At 31.4% G+C, this 19,507-nt stretch overlaps 2 protein-coding genes across 2 annotated transcripts; both read left to right on the top strand.

Moving 5' to 3' along the window:
* The first annotated feature begins 447 nt into the window (after positions 1-447).
* LOC127117453 (uncharacterized) lies at positions 448-3,571 on the top strand. Its single transcript, XM_051047472.1, has 6 exons — positions 448-675; positions 763-843; positions 975-1,103; positions 1,195-1,257; positions 1,871-1,995; positions 3,096-3,571. Exons 1-6 carry the CDS (start codon positions 589-591, stop codon positions 3,286-3,288), a joined length of 678 nt encoding a protein of 225 aa, XP_050903429.1. The 5' UTR covers positions 448-588; the 3' UTR covers positions 3,289-3,571.
* A 1,167-nt stretch (positions 3,572-4,738) lies between these two features.
* LOC127120980 (zinc finger protein ZAT3-like) lies at positions 4,739-5,894 on the top strand. The gene has a single exon (XM_051051602.1). It carries the CDS (start codon positions 4,761-4,763, stop codon positions 5,892-5,894), a length of 1,134 nt encoding a protein of 377 aa, XP_050907559.1. The 5' UTR covers positions 4,739-4,760.
* Positions 5,895-19,507: the final 13,613 nt, after the last annotated feature.

The raw sequence follows: 19,507 nt of genomic DNA, 5'->3' as shown, positions 1-19,507 counted from the left end.
TTTATGTTAACTTTAATAATGTTTTATAATTTAATAGCAGTTCCTTACTTATACATATCATTTGATGAACACAGATTGGATTTAGCTTCATACATTAGCAAAGATACTTATATAATAATCGAAAATCAAAATATTTTGAACAACTATTTTGAAATCTATAAGATGCTTAATCGCTCAAAACCCAAACTCTTTTGTTAATTTTAATATGTCTAACACACTCTTAAGTTCAACAATATATGCACTACAAGAATCCAAACATTTTGTGAAACCTCTAAGTCACTCACCGATACAATGTCTTAAAAGACGAACACATCTAACTATCGAGTCATTTGTATTAGTTCGGTTTGTGTTCTATCACACCCAATTTGAAAGAGGAGGAGACCACCTTATTTGCTTAGAGTCTCGAGACAAATCCGTCTTGCCACCATGCAGTTCTGTTGTAAAAAAAATACTCCTACTAGATAGAACCTAAAGAATATTAAAGTTTTTAGTTAATTAAAAGAAAAGGAAGTATTTAATATAGTTGTAGTGAACTAAATTACTAATAGAAGAGGAGAAAGGGAAAGAGAGAAATAACTGAAATCAAGAATGTCTTTGGCATTAAAAAACAGATATTGGATTCTGAGGCATGGCAAAAGCATTCCCAATGAGAGAGGCATCGTTGTTTCCTCCATCGTAACTAACTAACCAACCCATCTTTTCAATTTTAATTACTTTAATTAATCATGTTTATGTTTCAATTTCTATTTAATCAAATCACAGGAAAATGGCACACGCCCTGAATTTCAGTTAGCCCCCGACGGAGTTAATCAAGCACAAATCGCCGGAATTTCCTTTAAAAAGGTACTTTTCATTTTATTTTATTATTACCAATCCTGTGTCTGTGTCGAACACGGTCATTTTTGAGGTGTCAATGCTTCATAGATTAATACATTGTGTTTTCAATTTTAACCTAACAATTTCACTTTGAACAGGAACTACAGGCTAATAATATAGCTCTGGCTAATGTGCGCATTTGTTATTCCCCTTTTTCAAGAACAACTCACACTGCAAAATTTGTTGCAACTGAATTGAACATTCCTTTTGATGGCTCCCAGTGTAAGGTCAGCGAGTCTATAAAATTTACTGAAATACCCCTGTTCATCCTAATAGAACAAAACTTCACTACTTGATTGCTTCTAATTGTTTACGCAGGTGATCGATGATCTTCGAGAGCGGTATTTTGGTCCTTCCTTTGAGCTTTTGTCTCATGATAAAGTAAGTCATGCTAAATAACATTCTGTTTAGCTTTTATAAAAATGTTACTAACTGCAATTTGTGCAGCTCCATTAAGGTTTTTGATGTCTCTGTAGCCGCAAATTAGGCCACTTTTGACCATAGTTATATGTGATATCATTGATCACGAGTTAATGATGCAGTGATTGTGATTCATAACCTTAGTCAGATTCCGATCAAGTCCATTTAGGCTTTGTTTGACAATGTCATATTTTGAGCTTATGGCTTATAGCTTATAAGTTAATATGTTTAAAAAGATCTGTTTTGTCATCAACTAGCTTATGAGTTCATCCGCTATAAGCTCGTTTATCATCTATCCGCTATTTTTTATGCCAAACAGAGTATTAGTGCCACTACAAACATATTATGTAAGGGTAGCCGTATTGCAATTGTTGGAGTTGCTTCTATTGTCTACATAGTTTAAGTTAGAAAATCAGTATTTTGCAAATGAAAGTTATGACTGCTTTGAAAAATCCTTTCTTGGACCCTGCCGTGGCAGGAACTTTCGAGCACCAAATTCCTCACAATTAAAGTATGCTAAAACCAACTGCAGTATTGGAAAACTTACTGATTTTCTTCTTCCATTCATTGACAGTATGCAGAGATTTGGGAATTAGATGCGAAAGATCCTTTTGTTGGACCGGAAGGAGGAGAAAGTGTTAAAGATGTTGCCGGTAGACTTGCAAAAACAATGGCCGTAATTGAATCAGAATTTGAAGGGTACTGATTTCTGCCTGAAATATCATTTGAGTCTTGTATATGTAACTACTATCCAAAATTTCAAGTAGTTGATTTATTATTTCGACTTGTGATCCAGCCTGCGAGGTCTTCTATTTGTGGTTACAATCTAGGTTGTTAATCTCGGATAGTGGCGCGTAGTGCCGTACCCCCAAAATGCTATAGCGGCATAGCGGATAGCGGGATGACCGCTAATATGAGCTTTAAAAACCAAGGTAAATACTTAACATGAATACATAAATACTTAAAAGAAAAGTTGCAACAACATACATAAATTCCATCAGCACCACAATATTAGTTCCCATCAAAATCAAATCATTAATGTGCTCAAAATGACTAAACCAAATTATAAACGTAAACAAAAATGACTAAATTATGTTTCATCTTCACTTCTAAGTTCCACCATATTAATATCATCTTGCTCATCACTTGATTCAATTTCAAACTCTTCTTCTTCCACCTCCAACTCCTCATCTCCAAATAGATGAGAGATTAGCAAAACACGGGAGAAATAGATGTGAATGGTTGAGAAAGTGCAGAAAAAGATGAATAGGTGAACAGGAATTTGGAAGAATGGATGAGAAAGATCCACCACTTGCTGATTTTTAGGTTGAGAAGAATGTGGAAGAGGAAAATTTGCGGAAGAGAGACAACGACTAATTAGATCCACCGTGTGCTGATTTGAGTGAAGAGAGAATTGGAAATGACCTAGAGCATCACTAGGAGCTTTTATATTAGTCAAATAAAAGGGAAAAATACCATTTTTCCTTGAAAAAAAATTCAAACTAACAATATTGCCTTCATCTTCACAATAGCGGTCGGTAAACCGCTACAGAACCGCTATAGCGCTGCTATTGCACCGCCACGACATCATAAATAGCGGACGCTATTTCCGTTATGGAGGATAGCTATTAGCAGCCCAAAAGCATGGCGGCGAGGTCCCGTACTGCTATGCTATAGCGCGCTATCGACAACCTAGGTTACAATATATTATTCAACATCGAGATTGTTCTTATTTCTTTAAGTATGCTTTGGTATATTTTATCCATTAATGTTATTTTGGTCGGTTTCATATCCTGCAGATGTGCAATTCTGGTTGTAAGCCATGGGGATCCTCTTCAAATCTTGCAAACAGTTATGCATGCAGCTAATAAACATAAGGAACCGACTTCTGATGACTTAGCTTCAATATTAGCGGCAGTTCAGGTGGCACCAATCTTGTCCCAGCACCGCCAATATGCACTGAATACCGGAGAGCTCAGGAGAGTCATTTGAAAGATGCACCAATCTTGTCGACATGGTGTTACAATTTTCTTGCTTAGTTCTTGTAATTTTTAGTCTTGGGAGGCAAGTCCTTCATGAGATTTGAGTTTGGGACCAGATCTACAAACTAGAGCACGGTAAAGAAGAAATCCATCTGTTTTATCAGCTTTGTGGTGTTACAATGTCTGAGATTTTAGAAGCACTTGTGTTATCAGCTTTTCATTGATTTGTTTGAAAATCACTCAATTGTCTTCATTGCTTTATGAGTTGAGTATTTGCCATTTGTCGATGTTAATCAGTTACTCGTTGTTTGTTGCTTGATCTCGACATTAAATGCAATGAGCTCACGCTTGTAAATGATAGAAGTGCACATTGAATTAAGTTCTTGTAGCAATGCCTAAAAATGCTTAATCTCGACATTTGGATGGGACAGTTTCATGAAAATATTAAATTTCATGAAATTGTCATCTCTTAAAGAATCATGAGATTTATAATTCTAGTCTTCTCTAAGGGATAATTTTCTTGTTCCATCAATAGGCCAAACCAATTGATCAAATGCATCAGTGGTATTCAAGTTACTATCCTACATTCTATCCTCTAAAAATTGAAAAAGATTGAGCCAAGCCGCAAGAAAGCATAATTAATTGTCAAAATTAAAATCAGAGCCTTTGGAATTGAAATGGATCTATGAAAATAAAAAAATGTTGATGTTGATCTGAGACTCACGATACCAAGCATTTTTTTTCCAAAATTTGAACTTTGAGCCATCTCCAAAAAATTTTCCAAATTTTTTACCGTAACAAATTTTCTTTTCCGGACTTCACCATTCCCGACGATGTTTCTAATCATACCATGAAGACCCGCACTACGTAGGATCTATGCTTTTTTTATAATTATTTTTTAATTATTTATAGAAGAACCAATTAAAAATTCATAGTAAATTCTATATGACTAAATTTTTTAAAGAAAATCAACAGGAAAATAAATATTATTAAAAAATATAAAAGAGAAGGGCCAATTAAATTGACGGATGTACTTCAAAATAGTTTTTTTTTGAAAAGATAGTATTTCGAAAGTTTTGAAAAAAATATGGATGTTTGATATTAATATTGGAAACAAAATGGTATATTTGAGAAAAAAAAAACTTTTTTCTTTGTCTTTTTACTCTAGACACACATTGTCCTTAGTAGATGACTTTTTATATTAATATATATTTTGGCTTTAAAAAAAGTATATGACTTTCTTTTTTTACTAGGAAATAGATTGGTTTTTTTTTATAGTATATATAATTAACTAATTAATAAAAACAGAATAATTAACTAATTAATTAAGAAAGAAAAAAGAAAAGTAACCGTCGATTGAAAGGGAGGGAGAGGAAGTTGAAGTAACCGCTTGGGACTGGGGTGTGTAGATAAGTGGAATGCATGAATTGGGAAAAGTTATGGTTAGTTGGTTTTAAAAACTCAGAGAGACAATTATGAAATATGAGAGAACAAGATAATTCCGATCATCACAGAAATGCAGAATTCATCATGAAAGATCACCATCATCACCGTCCATCTTCTTCTTCACTCTCCGGAAAAAAGAGAAGAGAAACCGAATCGTCTTCATCAGGTAACAACAACAACGATAACACTCCTCGTGCTTGTACTGAATGCGGCAAGAAATTCTGGTCATGGAAAGCTCTTTTTGGTCACATGCGTTGCCATCCTGAACGTCAATGGCGAGGCATCAATCCTCCTCCGAATTTCCGACGACATCAACAGCATCAACAATATCAACAACAACAACCGCATACTCACAGTCACAGTCCTTCTCAGTTTTCAATCATGACGCAGGAAGATCACGAAGTTGCTGCTTGTTTGCTTTTACTTGCAAATTCAAATTCGAAGACGAACAACAACAGCATCAACAAAACCGCTAAGCTTAAGGCGGTTGCGGCAGTTACTACGGTGGCTACTACTGTGGATGATTCATCGTCGGTTATGGATCAAGAGATTAACAATAGTAATACTCATTTTGTGTGTTCGTGTTGTAACAAGGTTTTTGGATCGCATCAGGCTCTTGGAGGACACAGAGCGAGTCACAAGAATGTCAAGGGCTGTTTCGCCAATACAACTTCTTCACCAACAACAACAGTAACCGCTTCCACTAGTAAGATGATGACGTGGACACAACAAACTCAAGGCGGAGTTGGCGGAGGAGAAGATCATGCTTTTATCGGTGGCGGTGGTGGTGGTGGCGGTGCTGGTGCTGATCATCATGATGATGAATATAACCACCACTCGACGATGAATTTGATGATTGTACCTCGTGACGGTTACAATGCTGACGTGGAAGGGGAAACGGTTAATGAAATTAGTGGAGGAGGAGGACATAAGTGTGGAATATGTTTGAGGGTATTTACAACTGGACAAGCACTTGGTGGACATAAGAGGTGTCATTTTGATTCATCTAATTCTAATTCTAATTCTGTTACAGCAACAACTTCTAACAAATCATCATTTCTTAATGTTGATTTGAATTTCCCTTTTCCTCCTCTCCCTCCTCCACCACCTTCTCCTCTTGATGATGATGATTCTTCACCTCTTACTCTTGATTTGAAGTTAGGACTTTGATTTATTTACTACTTATTATACTAATTACTACTTCATATTGCTTTAGTTAATTAGTGTTATTATTCGTCACTGTTTATGTTCATTCAACTTATTAATTAACTTTTAGTGTATGTTTATGTTTTATTTATTTATTTATTTATTTATTTATTTATTTGATGTTCTATACATTCAATTATGCTATTCTTGTTATAGATGTATACAAACTTTTGCTTAGCTATAGTTTGTTCTAACTTGAGCTATGTTACTAATTTGTTATCCTTTGGAGCCATGATTATTAGATAATAATGTCACTTTTTTAGAATTAGTATTAATACGGAGTTTCCTTTTAATTTTGCTTCCATTTTCAATAATATTGTTCAACACTCTTTCGGTATAATTCTCTTGATTCTATCTAGCTAACAGGGCCATCTTACTATTATTGAGATTGTGGGTCTTTTAATAAGGATTTCAAAACTAGAGTTCCACCATTTTTATTAAAATATTAGATTTTGTAAAATTAAACTATTTTTATTACCTCTCCACTTCTTCTCAATATAGGGAAAATGTAGTCTTTCTAAATAGAAAAATATCGATAGTCATAAATGTACTACAAACACTTAAAAAAAAAAAAGTAAGTCTTAATACGACGAGGCATAGAAACTTCATTATTCTAATTTTTTTTTCATATAACTATGTAAAATTAAATACTAAAATAACTAATACTATTTTAAATTATTTATCAAAATATTCATATTTTAAATAAAAGAAAAATCGTTGACGCATGCATTTAATAGGCGTCATGTTCACTAGCGCATTCAATACTCATGCGTCAATATCTCCGACACATCCATTATTTTTCTAAGAGCATGTGCCACTCATCTTGCTTCATGAGTGCATTGGTTTTTTTTTTAATTTTAAATTAAGTTATAATTAATTAATATTATTAATCATCTAATACTACAATGAATTAAAAAATTATTTATCCTCAATTCCTTGGTGTATAACCCCCCTCTTTTAATAACAATCCCCTAATCTCTTATGTGAAATAGAAATCAAAACAGGTTTTATTGCACGTTAATTCCTATATCACCAAATTATAATTATCTATTAAATGATTACTAATTTTGAATAGATAAATTAGGCCACGTTTCAAAATTTAGGGTCAATAATCATTCAAAACCTATATTAATTCATATATTCGTAAACATAAAAAAAACATTAAGAACAAAATATAAGTGAATAATACTAGAATTGTAAATTAATGAAGCAGTACTTGACCAATAACATCTTTCAAACATATCAGAATATAGTCATCTCAAAAGGCCTAATCTAAGAAAAAATAGCTACTCATAATCAAATTAATAATAGTAATATGTTTAGAAGAAAGATACATGAATTTGGAGATGGAAATTGGTTTTCAATGGAAAGAAACCTTCGATCCTATCTCCTTGAACTCTTGCAGGCGTCCAATGCTCTCTAAAATATGATATCCATCCCCTTCGAACCCTTATATTACTTCTCTTTAAATAGAAATTGATATTGTGCTTTTAGGATTGAGAGAAAAAATACAATACACAATTCAACATTGTAAGAACGTCATATTTTCACTCACTGTTTTTAGTCCCTTTATATTTCGATTTAGATTTTGACTTACCCATAAAAGTTGTAGCCTTGGATGTTAGATTTCCTTTGCAAAATGTTCTGCCTCAATCCGAGTTACGAAACTTCATATATGATCAAATTATTGAACATATATCATATTGTAAATTATGCTGAAAATGTTCTTTTCTTCATAATTTCTCCATGTTTTCATCTTTCTGCTTTGTTTCTTTACTTATTCGTCTTCTTCTCATTTCTTCATATAACTTGAACACAATTAACCTAAAGCTAATAAAAAAATATGCAAATGCTTAATAAAATTACATGATGACAGAGTGTCATCAAGATCTAGTGACCTAAACCTTTTCCATAATTCATCTATTGCACTACTCATATCCATCTTTGATCCATCATGTACATCTACCTCCAATTCAACTTACATGCTTAGTTTCCTCCAATGAACATGAACAAGATCTATTGGTATTGGTATACCACAAAATGTGTATCTTTCTAACTCATAAGCACAAGGCAACCCATAACATATCCTAAGAATAATACCACATATTTTTCTGTTGGTTCCCACATAACAAACCCTCGATAAATATTCAGTTACGCGTCTCAAAGCATCCCGGGATACCGATCCATACACATTACCTTAAAATAGACTAGTGTTAGACTAGTGTGCGTGTGCTCAACTTCATAAATTTTTTTCTGAAAAGAAGCTCTAACATTGTCCAATTGTAACTTCAAGTTGATATTCATAGTCTCTCAACATTTAACCATGTCACATATATTATTCCCTAACATATACTTTAACTTCCAAAGAGTAGACTCAACCCTAAATTAAAAATATAAAAAAAAATTAAACCAACACATAGAAAAGAATACAAACAAAAGATACTAACGATACATACCTATTAGTCGTGGTGTTACCCAATGCAGCACTCTATTAATCCATGCTCCAAAAAATGTATGACTATGAGGAGTCAAGCATGTGTCTCTCACATAATCAATAAATTCACCACAATCTACATATTCCTACTTAAGTTGTTGCAAACTTTAATCATACTCAACCTCATCACTAGCCCACATAACTTCCTGTGTCTATCGCCTTTTGCATGTCATTCACCACATATTGCTTGCATTTTGAACCAACATCTTTTTTTATGTGAAATCGACAAAGCAAATTAATCGTCCTTGGAAACACAACTTCAATTGCTTTCATCAAAGTAAGATCTCTATAAGTCAAAATCACTCGTGGACATAAATCTTTCTTGACAAACAATTGTTTCATCCTATCTAACACCCAACAAAACTTCTTCGTTTGCTCAGATTCCATATAGGAAAATGCAACACCGAATGTCAACTCGGTTGACGTCATGCCAAATATTTCAAACAGAGGTTGTTTATTTTTGTTTGTCTTGTAGGTTTTGTTCATAACTAACACAATAGAAAACATATTCAACAACTTAATTGAATCTGAGTGGGATAAAAAAATATCCCTCACAACTTCTGAGTCATCTCTTCTTCTACTCTAGTAAACATGGCATGTGTCCTCTATCAGCTTAAACAAATATTTTATTTCACTTATATGACCTATTATCTCTTTTTCTAACTTAATCGTATGTTTATATACTTGTGTGATCCGAATGACATTCTCTGGATCTTTCTCTTGCAAGGAATGCAATATGTGTCTTGGTGGAACATGTCGCTTTGTCAAATCAATAATATGTTGCTGCTCATTTGTGCTTAGCCTACCAACAAACGAATGACCTTCTAATCTATCAGGTAAACCATGGTTATGAAGTTCACATTTTACATCAACTTTCCATCCAGGCCCATCTTTCAACGGTGTTGGACTAATTTTGAATGGACGACCACATTTCTTAGTGGCAGTGTGTGTTCCATTATCTATATCCTTGTATTTTTCACATTTATCACAATCAAATATTACTTTGTTGCTTTTTCCTCTCTTGCTTGTTTCAGTATGTGAACGAGTGATTATAATAGTTACTTTATTTTTAATTTCAATCCATTTAATCTATCTTATCATCTCTTCTCGTGTATCGAATCTTTGTATAGTTGAGAATATATCAGAGGTATCCACACATATTTAATTTTTAACGCATATTTGTAAAGGAATTTTCATTGTTGCAACAAAATTTTTTTTAAAAAAAATTGCAACAATGACTGTCAGATAACTTACCTTTAATTTTCCGGTTAACAAAATGTGATTCACCATATAAATTAACAATAAGTATTTCGATACACAAATAGAATACACTGTATTGTATAAAGTTATCTGATACAATTTTAAAAAAATACAAACTGAATAACATTCTCCAATAAAAGGAAAAACAAACTAGATAACATAACTTCAAATTATCGGACATTTTTAGTAGTTATTCGAAAAACATTTATAGGATATAAACTCCTTCAAATTAAATATATATTTTTAAATAAATAGTAAAAAATAAAATAGTAAATTATTAAAATTAAACATGAACAAAATTGAAATATTTCACAAAATAGGGATAAATATAGAAGTATAGGATAAAGTTTTCATCCATCATGAGAAGCGGTCAAGCAATTCTTATGAGGCCCAAGAATTTAAACCTTTATGAAAAAATACAACTTAACAATATCCGTTTTAATCAATTAAATTAAAATTTGCTGACCAATTAATCTATTTATTCTGATAAATATAAAAATGATACAAACATTTTCTTTAAAAAATTGTAGATTTTTTTGATTTTTTTCGACAAAATTATTTTGAAGTTAAAAATTAAATGTAAATGAAAAATTAACAAAACAATAAAATATTCCAGTCAAAGTAATAAATGTTTTAATAAAAGCGTGGCTAAAAATAAGTGGAATAAATAAGCAGGCCCAATATCTATATTTCTTTTTTGGAAAATATGATTTCATACACTCCATTTTGCCTCTATACCCTCTAAAATATAATAATTTCAATGCACTCGACGTGAAAACTCAAAACTTAATTTCTTTAAATTTTTGTTTTTGAAAATGATCAAACCTCCAAAAAAAAATCTTCGATTTTTCCAGAAGTTTTGATGTATCATACTTTTGGTTTTGAATATATAAATCATAAATTTCTTCTTTAAGTATTTTCGATTTAAATAATCAAACTGAATTTTCTTTCAACTTCAATGTTCAGAAATTTGCGAAAATTATTTTATGTGAAGTTTTAAAATTATTATAAGTATTTATTTAAATTAATATTGATAATAAAGTTATTAAAAAGTGATAGTAACATTTTTAATAATTAATAGTTGTAAGATAGATATTAAGATTTATAAATTAAAGATTTTAAAATTGATAATCGTGAAGAAACATCAAGAGTAAAAGAGTTAAAAAATTACAATTTGACTATTGACAAGGAGAAAAAATACTAACATAACAATCAATATATATTAATCCATTTTATTAAAAAAGGTTAAAAGTTAACTATGCAAATTTAAGGTGATTGGACTAAAATTGTGTTTGCAATTCATCTTCAAGCACGGTTGAGTTGATTTATTAATTTTTTAAAATCGTTTATATATTCAAAAACACTTTAGATTTTTTTATATGAGATTCACCGATTGCCGTCAATAGAGCCTTTATTTTAACCATCTTTTTTGGTATATGATTTCTAATTCCGTCCATAACATTTACGCAACTATTTCTTGCGCAACAAGATAAAAGACACTTTAATCTATTTATTGTCGAATTTATCCTACAACTTTTCTATTCATCAAATACCAATCATCATCAAATTTATCGATTAACTTCATTCTTAGCAATGGTGGTTATAAATTTTACAATAGAATACGTCTTCTATTATGGGCTTCTAAATAAAATAATTTAAGAGATTACGTTAATTGTTGATGATGATAATAGATGGGCTAATCTATTATGAACAATAAAAGCTAAAAGAGCCGAAGCTCTAAAAATTCTAATTAAAACATACATTACTAAATTAATAAATAATTAATTATTTAAATATATTTTTCCTACACCGAAATAAAACATTGAAACAACATCTTTAATATAAACTAATGAAAATGAATATATATATATATATATATATATATATATATATATATATATATATATATATTATATATATATATATATATATATATATATATATATATATATATATATAAAAGTTTAACTTAATCAAAGAGTAAATTTTCTTAAGTTACTCTAAATCATTCATAATCTTTGAATTGAATCTAATTTAATGACTACATTAACATTTTTACTTAATTAACCATTTGAATAAATCTAATTTAAAAGTTATGATTTGGAGTAAACTAAAAAAACTTACTCTCTTATAATTCTTTAGTGCATATCTATATAATAAAATTAACTATTGAATTGAAAGTTACTACCATATAGATCATATCTATAAAATATAATATCAATCATAAATCATTCAATATGTTGAAGAGATTATCAAAATTAACTGTTTTGATTAACTTTCGTAATACTAATACGTTAATTATTACGCATCCCATAAACAATTCAAATGATTTCGACTGATGTTAAATTTTATATACATGATTTATATAATAGTATCTTTAAATCCATTAATTGATTTTGTTGTACGGATATGCGATAAAGAGTTATTGAAGGTGTCATGATATGTTTTTTTAGTAGAAATAGATGGCCAAAGGCCCAAAAATAAAGAAACTAGGCAACAAGCCTAAGAGAGGAATCAATACAATCAATCATCAGCAAATGACAAGTTCAGTCAGGCACTTTTCCAACCAAATGCCATCATCTCGAGCTTAACCATAAAGTCAGCACACTTATTAGAATCTCTAAGAACATGCTTGAAAACAACAACATCAAAATTATGATTGAGAAGCAGGATATGCCTAGCTAAAGATAAACCTTGTCTACGAGCCAGACCCGACCCAACAAGAGAATCTACAACACTCTTGTTGCCCACTAGGACAATAATCTTTAGGGAAAACTCTAGACTAAAACTAACATCTCAATACTCAGCAGAAAGACTATTATAATTACCAAGATACTTGTAAAAACCACCAAGTCAAAGCCCAAGGTTATCACATAAAACCCCCACGACTAGCAACATGATTTCCATTACTAGAGTCATCAGAATTGAGACAAATCCAGCCTAAGGAGGACACCATTGACGAGAAATAGGTCGATAAGAGTCATGTTGGCACTGCAAAGAGAGATTTGATTGCAAATTTCATATTTCAAAATTTGAAGAAAGACAAAGATGGGATTGTGTAGCTTTTTATTTCTCCAGGATCAAATTAGGTGACAGCCAGTGCCCATAATACAGCCCAATCATGAGAAGAATGATGTAACTTATGAGACATATTTAGGACTAACTAATCTAAACAAGAAACGGAAAAGAAAAGATCTTTATTATCATAATTAACTAAGTCAGACCAAACTCTTTTAGGAGTAGCATAGTCCTGTAAAGCATGCAAAAGAGTGTCTGGATGTTCTCCACATATATCACAAATGTTATTCCAGAACTTCCTTCGGTTAATTGAGATGAGAATTGGTGATGATATCGTTGTGAAAGGTTTTCCAAATGAAAGCACGGATATGCTCGGGGACTTAGAGCTTTCAAATAGAATCCCACAAGAAAAGAAAAGAATCTTCAGGAAAATTGCTAAGATTAGAGTACAAATTAGATATTAAAAAAATTCTAGAATTTGTATCACCCCAAAAACAAGTATAAGAGATGTCATCAGAAAATAGAGGAGGCAAAATGGCACGAATCTTATCTATAATAAAATTAAAAAAGATCCTACAAAACAGGTTCCAATTCCAGTGACCTCGTGATATTAAATTTAACAATTTTTTGATATCATTATATATATATATATATATATATATATATATATATATATATATATATATATATATAATTTGTTCATTATTTTAATAAAAGAAATTTAATAATTTAGAATTTAATCAAAGATAAATACAATCTATAAATTGTTATTTCAAAAAATATTCAAATTTGTATTTTACCAAACCACTTTTGTTCATTTTTTTAATATATTTAATAATTTTTTAGAATTTAATCAAAGATAAATACAATCTATAAATTGTTATTTCAAAAAATATTCAAATTTGTATTTTATCAAACCACTTAAACCAATATTTTTGAATCATATAGCTTAATGGTCAAAATATGAAATCTCATATATTTGAACTCACACGTTTATAATTATATCTTCTAGTGCATATTATCAATGGAGCTGATTTAAGACTAGTTTGTTTTAGTTTTTTTTTTTACAATATTACATATTTTTTTTTAAAAATAATTTACGAAGATTATATTAAAAAATATTTTAAATAAAAATATTTTAAATAATTATTTTTAAAGTATTATTTTAAGTATTTTATCATTTTATTGTAATATTTTTTAGATATTAAAATTTTAAAAAAATATTTAACATTGTTAAAATTAGTATTTCAATTTATAAAAAACGAATTTAAAAAAAAAATTATAATATTTTGGAAAACATTTTTATAAAAATTATTTTTGAAAATACAAAAAAAAATTAAAAGTAAAACAAACATGCCATAAAGAGATGTTATCTGCAACTATTTGTTTTCATTTTATAATTGAAAAAAAAACGTTATCATATTACATTATCACATAAAAAAATATTGCAGCATAAACAAGTGACCTCATGTCTCCTATGCTTAGTGCATTTAAAAGATTCACTTACCATTTAGTAATACAATAATTGATATATTTAATTAAGAATCAAATACTCTTTTTGTGTTTTCTAAATCTCTACCACTAGTCTTGAATCGTACTTGCACTTGCAGCTACTAAATTTGGAATGAAATATTAATATCATTATCATCATTCATCATCCTATATAAAAGTTGAAGGATACGCAGCTCATGAATAGAGTCGTTTGTTTTTACGTAGAGAAAATATTAGAATTTGATTTCATAAATCAAATCTTCTTTATTGTTGTTTTGTCTACCTGCTCATTTCATGTCTCTTTAAATATTATGATTTTTTTTTAGTTAGAATGAAAAAGAATCTGAAATAATCAAAAAAGAAAAAAAAGAAATCAAGCATGTAGACCCAGTTTTTTTATTGCTAATAAAATATAAATGAGAGAATCTGGACTGCAGATGTAATATAGATTTACTAATATAACGCCTGGTCTCCTTTTTCCTATTTTATATTACATTATGGAGAAACTAAAAAACTAATTCATATATTTTTATATTAAAATGTCAATCAAATTTATAGATTTCATAGAATAATTTAGTAGAGTTAAAAATTTATAGTTCTAGTTGTAAATTTGAATACAGGAATAATTTATAACTAGGAATAATATACCGTTATTTTGATATATTTATTAAAAATTTATATATTTTGATATATTTTAGTACAAGAATAACTTAATAAAATTAAAAATTTGAATAAATCATATATAAAGGAAAAATATATTTTTCAAAATAGAAGAAGCTAGGAAGAATATAATACTATTGTACACTATTATAGCTAATCAATAAAAAATATACAGTTACTTAAATCCTTATAATTTTGTAAAACAAAAATGATCTCACATAAGATTAGTTCCTAACCAATTATTATTAGAGTATATGTTCTTGATTATTGATAGCAACCTTTTTATTTAATAAATCAAAAACTGTAGAGAATAATTGATGAAACAAACATTTATTAATTAAATAATTAAATCTGGCATTAAAATAATCAAATAAACTTGCAGTTTGAAACAATAATAATATTATTATTATTTCACGTGATTGACATTGACCGTACTTGAATAAATATATAAAAGAAACTATTAATCAACTAAGAAAAAATAAAATAAAAAAAGTTGAAGATGATTTAGAGTAACACATCCCTATATAAGATATGGAAATCTTGAACATAGAAAAACTGTATCTATGATTAAATGTGAGAATCTAAAACATTACGATTGAATATCTCATAACCATGCATATATATTTGTGTGAGAATTACATAAGCAGATCCTGTTAACACTGATTGCCGGCATAATTAACAATTAAGTATAATTTAATTTGGTTTCCTGTTGATCAGACATGTTGCACTGCTACTGAGAGTAATTTTCTTCATTATTTTTATAGTAAACAAGAAATATTAGTTAATGTCAAATCTGTGTTGGAAATCTCAAGGAAACTTGTAACCACCTTCCAACGGGTCCACAAACAAACTATGCTACTAATTAATTAGGTTTTGCCACATAATTATATTATACCTTGAGATACTATAGTAACAATGTTGAAGAATGATTGTGCTTTTTGTTGGGAAAACTGAAAAAGGAGAAGAGTGAAAATATTGTAAAACAAAGTAAGAGGAAGAATTTATTAATGTTTCACTATTAATTATAATTATAATGAGAGATGATATTTATAAATATATTAGATGTAATACTTTAATTTTTGTTTATTTCATTTTAAATGAGTTTAGATGTTTTAGATTAATTATTTGAGTATTTTATTATTTTAGTTGTAGTATTTGAGTTTATGTAGAATTTTATTAGAATTATAATTAATTTTATTTAATTAAAATAATAAGAATGTGTGTTTTGGGGAGGAAATTAGAGTTTTAACTAAAATTAAGGATAAGGGTGGAATTAGTAAAAATTGAGGAGAGTTTTAGAATTAAAAAGAGTTATCACGGTTTTATTTAAATAAGAGGAGAGAGTTAGAGTTAGGAGCTGTTTGGTGAGAAAAGTTGTCAGCAAAGTGTTAGATGCCCAAAAGTGCTTATTTGAGCTATCATATGTGGGCATCTTTCACTCTTTTGCCTTGCTAAAATTGTCAAAATCACATTTATTTTACATGGAATGCGTTACATTGATAAACAAGCTTGGTGCCTTTGATGTGTTTGTTATTGTGCAGGAAAGGCATGAATTAATTGATAATAAAGACACAAGAGAATTGGCAAAGGAACCAAAGCAAAGGAGCATTTCATCTGCCTGCTCGCTAGGCGAGGCTGTGGCGAAGAATGGGTTCGCTAGGCGAGCTCCTGGCGAACAGCTCCAGTAAATTAGCAAATTAATTCGCTAGGCGAGCTCATGGCGAAGTCTGCAGCGAATTCATTCTGTTTTGGTGAAAAAGTGCAGCCAGCACTCACTCGCTAGGCGAGGCTCTAGCGAGTCCCCAACGAGCATTCCAGTAGCAAAACCTCTCAACCTCGCTGGGGGCGAGCTTGAAGCGTTTCCTTCGCTAGGCGAAGGTATGTTCGCTAGGCGAACATGACAGTTTAGCAGGCCCTGTTTGCTCTGGGCGCAGGGGCTTTTTGTGCCCATTTTAGGACCTCGCTAGGCGAGCTATTATGCTCGCCTAGCGAACATGACAGTTCTGCACTTGTCTATAAGTAGCAGGTGCCACTTTTGGGCACCATACCTCATTTTTTACCAACTTTTCCATTTTTTGTACTTTCTCCTAGATATTTTACAGCATTGCTTTGTGGGAGATTTTATGCCCTAATTTCATTTCTTTTCATCTAGCAACCATCTTCCACAAAAAGAAGGTGGATTCCCATCCAACTTCGATTATTCGACTTGGATGTTGATCAACCCTCTTTCCTTACTTGCCGACCAAGCTACCATGAAAATGAGTAGCTAAGTCTTCCATTTGTCAAGGTTAGATGTAGGTGATTGCTAGCTTTGTGTGTAAATGTAAGGATCCTCATATGTAAACTCTTTAACGGTAAATATATGATGAAAACTTTGTTTCTATTTAAAACTCTTTGTGTTGGTATTTGATCGAGAGATGTTTACCGATTCTTGACCTAGGTTTTCATCCAAACTTGTTTGTTAGCTAGAGATAGTAACGAATGATTTTGTTCACCATAAGGTTGAACCAAAACGTTGTCTTTTTGATAGATTGTGTTCGAGAGAAACAATGGATCAAAATGGCAAAACTCACAATGGGTGTTCGAGAGAAACACATTGAGAGGACTTTGTGAAATTATTTATCATCTAAAGGAGTTTATAAGATGATTGACCGAGCAAATACATGCAAAGCAAATGTAATCATTGAAACCTAACTTTGACAATATTTCTCATATTAATCAAAACGTAACTTTTACCGCAATTAATTACTTTGTATGCAAGATAACTTGATTAAAACCAAAACCCTAGTGTTACATTAAGTTAAGATTAATTCAACCATTGAACGGCAGTGATATCTTACAATCTCTGTGGATACGATAACAAAAACCCGACACTTAAAAACTGTCTCAACAAAATGGCGCCGTTGCCGGGGATTGTAAATTGATATTGCGAGCATCGCATTGGTTGTTTAAGTTTTAGCTTGTGAATTTTTGACTTGTGCTTGTAATTTGTTTGGTTTAGTGTGCAGCTTACGTTTTATGCGAGGGAAAATCCCTGTGGACGAACTTCTTTTTGATCCTGAGATCGAGAGAACCGCAAGGAGGCTCAATAGCAAAACAAGACGTAGGAGGCAACAGGCTAGTCAACGCCAAGAGCAAGGAGAAAGTTCTTCAACCACAAATCCACACCCATTCGTACCAAACATGGAGCCACAACCACCACCACCGATTTCTACTCCATGTATCAACAGTCCAAGGAACACCGCTCAGTTTGCCAACCAAACTGGAAGGCAAGCTGAGATGAAGACGGGAACTCTAAATTTATTGTATGGGAGTCCATTCACCGGAATGGACCATGAAGACCCATTTGCTTTTCTCACAAAATTCTATGAGATAGCATTGGCTGCCGGAGTGGATCAGGCTCAGGAGCTTCCGTTGTTCAGACGTTTATTTCCTCACGCTTTGCTCGGTAAAGTAAAGGATTGGTATCTCGATCAAACACCTGCCGTAATGACAGATTGGAATGTGTTAGAGGAGAAATTCATTGAAAGATTTTTCTCTCATAACCGATTCATGGAATCAAAGACGGCCATCTCGGTGTTTTCTCAAGGAACCAGTGAATCGTTGAATGAAGCGTGGGAGAGATTCAAGTCCATGCTAAGGAAATGCAAAGGGCATGGATTTGATGAATTAACTCAAATCCATATCTTCAGAAATGGACTTCAACCAAACTGTAAGACGTTGTTGGATGCCACCTCGGGTGGCTCGTTGATGTCAAAGAGTGCCGAAGAAGCCACAAACATTATCAACCGTATGGCTTTGAATGATCTTCAAAGTCAAAGTCGTGGAAATTCTTTGAAGAAGGCGGGAGTGCTTGAGTTAGGGACGAATGATGCCATACTTGCCCAAAACAAGCTCATCTCACAACAAGTGGAACTTTTAACGCAACAAATCAAAGAGTTAAGAGAACCGTCAAAAGCTAAACAAATAGCTTGTTGTGAACTTTGTAAAGGTGAACATGACACTGGATTTTGTCCACCTCCCGGTTTTGACGAAGTAAATTACATGGCCAATCAACGGGACTATCAACCAAGACAACAACAACCTTATCAACCGCACCCTCAACAACAACAACAACAACAATTCCAAGGGAACCAAGGGTTCCAACCTAGAAGCAACTATTATCATAACCAAGGTTATGGAGGTGGTTCTTCTAGCCGTCAAAATCCTCCCCAAAATCCGTATCAATCTCAACAACCGCCGGTAGTCAATTCTAAATTGGAAGAGACATTGACGCAATTCATGCAAATGTCAATGGCCAATCAAAAGAGTAATGACGCGGCCATAAAAAATCTTGAAACTCAAGTTGGGCAACTTGCCAAGCAACTCACTGAACAACAAATCGGTCCTTCTTTTTCGGCTAATACGCAAACAAATCCTAAGGAGCATTGTAAGGCGATTATGACGAGAAGTGGAAGGGAGTTGGGTAGTGAAAATGAAAAAAGAGTGGAGAGTGAAAAAAGAGAGAAAGAGAAGGAGATTGAGGAGGAAATAGTGGAAGAAAATGTTGACGGTGAAGTAGGAGTATGGAGTGATGAGGAAGTAGTTGAAAATAATAAAAATAATGGTGAAGTTGAACAAGAAAAAGGTGTGGAGATTGAGGAAAATAAAAATG

Source organism: Lathyrus oleraceus, chromosome 2 (genome assembly GCF_024323335.1).
Source record: "Lathyrus oleraceus cultivar Zhongwan6 chromosome 2, CAAS_Psat_ZW6_1.0, whole genome shotgun sequence".
Lineage (NCBI taxonomy): Eukaryota > Viridiplantae > Streptophyta > Magnoliopsida > Fabales > Fabaceae > Lathyrus > Lathyrus oleraceus.
This window is presented reverse-complemented; position numbering and strand designations above follow the sequence as displayed.

Coding starts and splice junctions, on each gene's coding strand:
- LOC127117453 (XM_051047472.1), top strand. CDS start 589: ATGTCTTTGGCATTAAAAAACAGATATTGGATTCTGAGGCATGGCAAA. Junction 844..974: donor CCGGAATTTCCTTTAAAAAG/GTACTTTTCATT, acceptor CACTTTGAACAG/GAACTACAGGCTAATAATAT. Junction 1,104..1,194: donor TTGATGGCTCCCAGTGTAAG/GTCAGCGAGTCT, acceptor TTGTTTACGCAG/GTGATCGATGATCTTCGAGA.
- LOC127120980 (XM_051051602.1), top strand. CDS start 4,761: ATGAGAGAACAAGATAATTCCGATCATCACAGAAATGCAGAATTCATC.